The 7,293-nt window shown below is 39.9% G+C and overlaps 1 protein-coding gene across 1 annotated transcript in view; it reads left to right on the top strand.

The window, feature by feature from the left end:
* LOC135199107 (uncharacterized protein DDB_G0271670-like) overlaps positions 1–5,074 on the top strand; it is a 36,426-nt gene extending 31,352 nt beyond the window's left edge. Inside the window, exon 4 of the mRNA XM_064227026.1 lies at positions 4,881–5,074. Coding sequence (XP_064083096.1) covers positions 4,881–5,074 — 194 coding nt within the window. The remainder of the gene's footprint in view (positions 1–4,880) is intronic.
* Positions 5,075–7,293: the final 2,219 nt, after the last annotated feature.

The raw sequence follows: 7,293 nt of genomic DNA, 5'->3' as shown, positions 1-7,293 counted from the left end.
AGAGAGAGAGAAGAGAGATATTCATTTGCGAATCAGGAATTACAAGATCATATCTGACAATTGATAGAGCTAGTGACGCTTTTCTTTAGGACTAGTGAGAGAGAGAGAGAGAGAGAGAGAGAGAGAGAGAGAGAGAGAGACCTTACCTTACAGACCTTACATCTTGTTCGGGTTGCCCCAGGTCCCTCAGTGTGAGGCACCTCTAATGTCTACCAGAGAGTTGCTAGTACATCTTCCGGTATATTTTGCATCTTCCAATCTTGGATGGTCTGGGATGCAGCTTAGATATTTGTCGAGCTTATTCTTAAACACATTTACGCTCACTCCTGATATATTCATCAGATGAACTGGTAATTCATTGAATAGACGCTGCATTATCGATGCTGGTGCGTAGTGGATTAATGTCCTGTGTGCTTTCCTTATTTTTCCTGGTATAGTTTTGGGCACTATTAATCTACCTCTGCTTGCTCTTTCTGATATTTTTAGCTCCATGATGTTTTCAGCTATTCCTTCTATCTGTTTCCATGCCTGAATTATCATGTAGCGTTCTCTTCTCCTTTCTAGACTATATAATTTTAAGGACTGTAGTTTTTCCCAGTAGTCAAGGTCCTTAACATCTTCTATTCTAGCTGTAAAGGACCTTTGTACACTCTCTATTTGTGCAATATCCTTTTGATAGTGTGGGTACCATATCATATTGCATTATTCAAGTGGACTACGAACGTATGTTTTATAAAGCATAATTATGTGTTCAGCTTTACTTGTTTTGAAGTGCCGTAACAACATACCCATTTTTGCTTTACATTTTGCCAATAGAATTGCTATTTGATCGTTGCATAACATGTTCCTATTCATCATCTCACCAAGGTCTTTAACTGCTTCCTTATTTGTGATTGTCTCATTATTAGGTCCCCTATATGCATATAGCTTTCCTTCTCTGTCTCCATAATTTATTGATTCAAATTTATCAAGAGTTAAATACCATCCTATTTACCTCTGCCCAATCATATACTTTGTTAAGGGTCTCTTTGTAGCGAGTTCCTATCTTCATCACAAGTAATTTCTCTACTTATTCTTGTGTCATCGGCGAAACTACTCACTACCGAGTCCTTAACATTACTGTCTATGTCTGCAATCATAATAATAAACAGTAATGCAGCTAGCACCGTCCCTTGTAGCACATCGGATATTACCTTAGCTTCATCCGATTTCTCATCGTTTGCAATAACTATCTGTTTTCTGTTGTGTAAGAATTCTTTTAACCATCTTCTTATTTTATCCACTATATTATGTATTCTAATTTTCTTCGCTAATATATTATGACATATCTTGTCAAAAGCTTTTGCAAAGTCTAGATAAACCACATCTGTTTCATTTCCGCTTTTCATATTTTTGTATGTTCTCACGGTGGACTAACAGTTGGGTTTGTGTACTTTTTCCGGGTATGAAACCATGTTGTCCAATATTAAACAGATTATTTTTTATTAAATGTTTCGTAATATTTTTCTTCATAACCCTTTCATACACTTTCATAATATGTGATGTTAGACTCACAGGCCTATAATTACTTGCCTCTAGTCTTGATCCACTTTTGAAAGTAGGGGTAATATATGCTAATTTGTGCTCATCATAAATCTTGCCTGTATCTACACTTTGTTTTGATAATATTGCAAGTGGCTTTGTGATAGAATGAACTATTTTCTTTAACAAAATAGCAGGGACACCATCAGGCCCAGCTGCAGCTCCATTTTTAATTTCATTAATAGCCTGCACAATATCAGCTTCATTAATATCTATGTCTGCTAAATATTCACTATTTTCATCCCTTACTTCTATATCATTATCTTCATTATCAATTCTAGGGGTAAAATCTCACTTATATCTTTCTGCTAATATGTTGCATATTTCCTTATTTCCATTCGTTAAATCTCCCTTCAATTCTTAGAGGGCCTATTTCTATTCTTCTTTTATTCATCTTTTTCGCATACAAGTACAATAGTTTGGGGTTTTGCTTAATATTTACTAAGGTTTTTTCTTCCAAGTCCCGTTTTTCATTTTCTTTTGATTGTATAATCTTTTGTTCTGCATTTTCTATCTTACTTTTTAGTTCCATCACTTTCCATGACTTTGTTCCGTTTGCAAGACCTTTTTTCCACTTTCTGATTTTCTGGAACAAGATCCTTCTGTCTCTTGGTATGCATGACTGATGTTTACTTTTCTTCTTCGGTATATATTTATCCACTATTTTCTCTAATATTTTATATAATATCTCCGTATTTACCTTTATATCATCACTTACGAAAATGTTATCCCAGTCTTTGTCCAATTCTTCATTTATTTCTGACCATTTTATATTTTTACTGTAGAAGTTGTATTTTCCATATCCTTCCCACTTTTTCATTTCTTGCTTATCTCTGTTTTCACTTGCTTTAGAATGGACTGTTAATTCTATGACATTATGGTCTGAAATACTCGCATTATAAACTATTATTTCTTTTAACATAATTCACCTCGTTCACAAATACTAGGTCTAAAGTATTTTCCTTTCTTGTTGGCAGGTGATTTACTTGTTGAATGTTGTATTCTAGTAGCATATCTAATAGCTTTTCTTCGAATTGCCTCTTATCTTCTGCACTACTATTACTCTCTTTTTTTATATGTATAAATACAACCACAATCTCCTATTCGTTCTTTCCAGTCTACGAAAGGAAAGTTAAAGTCTCCGGATAGGAGAATAGTCTAGTCCTTGTGATTTCTACATATATCATCCAGTTTATCTATTATTGTGTCAAACTCTTTAGAGAGAGAGAGAGAGAGAGAGAGAGAGAGAGAGAGAGAGAGAGAGAGAGAGAGAATATCCAAAACGAAAACTATAACCCTATAGTTGTTCTTTTGTTGTTCTTCTGTTGTTCACCCGTTGTTCATTTACTGTTCTTCTGTTCTCTCGTTCCTCCCGTTGTTCACTCGTTGTTATGCTGCTGTTCTCCCGTTGTTCATCCGTTGTTCGTTTGCTGATCTTCTGTTGTTCTCTCGTTCTACCGTTGTTATTCTGTTGTTCTCCCGTTGTTATTCTCGTGTTCTTCCGTTGTTCTCCCTTTGTTATTCTGTTGTTCTCCCGTTGTAATTCTGTTATTCTTCTGTTCTTCTCTCGTTGTTCTTCAGTGGTTCACCCGTTGTTCTGGTGTTATTCAACAGTCGTTCTCGTTTTCTCCCTTTCTTCTCCTGTTGTTTCCTGTCATTCTCTCGTTGTTCTCCTGTTGCCATTCCGTTGTTTCTCCTTTTGTTCTTTATCCCCTCACCACCCCTCCTCGTCCGTGGGATCCCGAAATCGCGGAAGGGGGTTCCGGACGAGCGCGTTAGCTGCCCTGTGAGCTATTGATAACACTAGCTTGTTAATTCCCCCTCTCTCTCTCTCTCTCTCTCTCTCTCTCTCTTTCTCTTTTTCTTTATTTTTCTTTTTTTAGGTGCGGGGGGGGAGTGGGGGGGGGCTAGGGAGGGGGTAGGGTGGGGAGATGGAATAAGGAGGAGGGTGGAAAGATGCTCCTTGGAGTGACTGGGGTTTATTCTCTCTCTCTCTCTCTCTCTCTCTCTCTCTCTCTCTCTCTCTCTTAACAGCAAGGCAAGGATGGTTACATATATATATATATATATATATATATATATATATATATATATATATATATATATATATATAGCCATACTTTTTTCCATAAAGCTTTCCCATTTTCACAAAGTCTTTTGGGGTGCGGTTGTCAGCCCCATGCCGTGCCTAACCCGTCATATAATAATGATAATAATAATAATAATAATAATAATAATAATAATAATAATAATAATAATCCTCTCTCCATACCTTCCCTCATCCCAAGGAGAATCATTTCCTATCTCTGATTTACTTCCGGCCAGAGGGAAATGAAGAAGACGCAACGTCCCACCAAAAAATGGGAAGTGTATGACGTCACGACATCTTTAATGACATCTTCCTCCTCCTCCCTCGCCTCTCACTGTGGAGGAGTCGTTTCTCAAGGACGAAAAAGGAAATGAAATGCTAAATTGTATTTACCGATCGATCGGATGATTTCTTAATTATTTCGGGGGAGTCCTCAGTGGTTTAAGGGTCTCGTGAATTGCTGTGCTAGATGGAGCTAATTCGATGAGTTGATTTGCTATTATAGATGTTATTTAGATCTACTTTAACGTTGTTGTTTTTTTTTGCTTTTTTCAAATTATTTCCCAGTCGTTTGGTTTATTTTTTCTAAACTTCACTTTGCTATGATTTATTGTCTCCACTTTATTTGAATTGATTTCTTTTTATTTTAATTGATTTCTTTTTTATTTGAATTGAATTCTTTTTTTATTTGAATTGATTCCTTTTTATTTGAATTGATATCTTTTTATTTGAATTGATTTCTCTCAGATCAAATCCAGTGCTATTTCATCTTTTGAAGTTCGAACCTACTGCAATTTATCGCTTTCAGTTTCAGCTTGACTCTGCTTGAATTTATTGCTTTTCACTTCACTCCTCTGTAGTTAATTGCTTTTCTCTTCACTCTTCTGTAATTAATTGCTTGTCGCTTCACTCTTCTGCAACTAATTGCTTTTCACTTCATTCTGCTGCAGCTAATTGCTTTTAATTTCACTCAACTGCAATTATTTGCTTTTCACTCCATTCTGCTGCAGTTAAATCCTTTCAGTTTCACTGCACTGCAATCAATTGCTTTTCACTTCACTCTACTGCAATATATTTCTTTCACCTTCACTCTACCACACTCAAACCCTTTTAACTGTACCTCAAAATGTTTCCTTTCCCGTCCCTCTACTGCAACTCTCCTCAGTTCTCATCAACTTCCTTCTTACCCTCACCCCCCCCCCCCCCCCAGCCTCCTCCTCCTCCTCCTCCTCCTCCTCCTCCTCCTCCTCCTCCTCCTCCTCCTCCTCCTCTCCCTCTGGACGAGGAGGCCATCCTATAAAGATCAGACAATCCCTCGGATCTGATAGGAAAGCGAATGGCAGCAGCCGCCGTCGTAGACGACTACGGCGACTGGCAATCGCCATGCATCATTTTCGAGGCTGACATCCGTCGCCCGGTCAAGTGATCAATTGCGTCGCAATGTTGCAAGATCCCCTTTTTGGGGTGAATTTGCGAGAAGCTGGTTGGATGGACGGATTTCACTTCTTGCTTGCTTGCTTGGGACGGAAATTGGTGCTTGGGGCGTTTCGGAATGGCCCCCTGAGGGAGATTTGGGTGTAGGGAGGTCCGTGGGTGTCCTTAAGTGACAGGAATGATGGGTGGGGAGTCCTTAAATTTCTTTCCGTGGGGCAGATGGCATGTCGGGAGGTCCTCGTGTGTCCTTCAGTGAGAAGGAGAGAAGTCCTTCAGTGGGACAAGTGACAGTTATAGAGATCCTTAAATGTCCTTCAGTGCCCTTCTGTGCGACAGATGGTGGGTACGGAGTCCTTAAATGTCCTTCAGTTGAGAGGAGAGAGGTCCTTCAGTGCCCTTCTGTGTGACAGATGATGGGTACGGAGTCCTTAAATGTCCTTCAGGGAGAAGGAGAGAGGTCCTTCAGATGGGCAAGTACAGTAGAGAGGTCCTTAAATCCTTCAGTGAGGAAAGGTCTTCATGGGACCCGATAAGGAAGTCTGATTTTCCTGCCTTCATTGGGACAAAAGATAAGGAAAGGAATCCTTAAATGCCCCTTAGGAGAAAGACGAGGGCGTGGGATGGAGTCCTTCATTGTCCTTTAGAAGGGGAAATGAAGGGAGGGCAATTCATACGGACAGACAACAGGAGGGGGAGGAGAGATCCTCATCTGTGACCTCCAGAGAATCCTATCTTTAGTAATCAGGATCTGCCATCAATTTTTCAATTCCTTCAAATTACTAATGTATAATTTTTGTGCGTGTAATTGTTAGTAATGAGTGTTTTTTTTTAGGTCTCCAATACTTTTGTTTATTTATTAAGTATTTAAAGCAACTAAGGACAACTTACCAGGACTAATCACCAGACAGCAATGTCACAAACATCTTCAGAGATTTTGGATTAAGTTCAGGTCGAATATAATAATTCGTCCGTAATGGATCACCTCGTACCGCTTCCTTCCCTGGAAACGAGAAACGTTGCTTATTGTCAATTAGCCTGTCTCGTTTGAGTCCCTTTTCAAACAGGATCAAACACCTCCTCAGCAGAAAGAAGACTCGGAGCCTCCTCCTCCTCCTCCTCCTCCTCCTCCTCCTTTTCTTTTTGTTTATGCAGCGGAACTCCCTCTTTAACCCCGATGCCACCGCTGTCCTCTTAGCACTTTCCAATATGGCCGTCCGGGCGGCTTTATGAAGCATTACTCCCGCCCGTTTTAGTGACTTCCAACTCTAATATCGGAACGTTTGTAATCTGGCTGGGTTTTTAAAGCAAGGGTGGGAGTGGGGGTTGGGGGGGGGGGGGGGGAGAGGACAGGGAAGGAAGGAGGGTGAAACGAACGTTTTATAATCTGACGTGGATGGCTGGTTGTTGGGTCGTCTATGTTCGTCAGAAATGTGATTGTCAGGCGTCAGAATGTGATTGTTAAAAGTTAGATGTGATTGTCAGGCGTCAGAATGGGATTGTTAAAAGGCAGATGTGATTGTCAGGCGTCAGAATGGGATCTGTTTAATAAAGGTCAAGATGGTGATTGTTCAAAAGGCGTCAGTTAATGGATTGTCTAAAAGTTCAGATGTGATTGTTCCAGGCGTCAGAATTGTGATTGTTTAAACAGTCAGAATTGTAGATTGTCAGGCGTCAGGAATCGTGATTGTTAAAAGTCAGATGTGATTGTCAGGCGTCAGGATGTGATTGTTAAAAGTCAGATGTGATTGTCAGGCGTCAGAATGTGATTGTTAAAAGTCAGATAGGATTGTCAGGCGTCAGATAAAAGTCAGATGGGATTGTTAAAAGGCAGATGAGATTGTCAGGCGTCAGAATGTGAATGGCAGGCGTCCAGATGTGATTGTTATTAGTCAGATGTCAAGCACCAGATGTGATTGTTAAAAGTCAGATGGGATTGTTAGGCGGCAGAATTGTGATTGTCATTCGTAATTGTTGTTTGTGATGCTCGTGTCTCTTATTGCCTTTGCAATGATGGGTCATACTCCAACCTTTTGCTTTTGAGTGCTTGTGCGCGCTTGTTTGTGCTTGTTTGTGCTGCCAACTTTTGGGGCAACAAACTCGCAGAGTGGATAACCTCTTGCCTCGAAGGAGATCATCCCAGTCTGACGAGTTGTCCCCATGGAAACCACCACCACCGTCGTCAATGCCTC

Source organism: Macrobrachium nipponense, chromosome 25 (assembly GCF_015104395.2).
Source record: "Macrobrachium nipponense isolate FS-2020 chromosome 25, ASM1510439v2, whole genome shotgun sequence".
Taxonomy (NCBI): Eukaryota; Metazoa; Arthropoda; class Malacostraca; order Decapoda; family Palaemonidae; genus Macrobrachium; species Macrobrachium nipponense.
The sequence above is the reverse complement of the archived record's forward strand: the minus strand, read 5'-3'. Positions and strand labels throughout refer to the sequence as shown.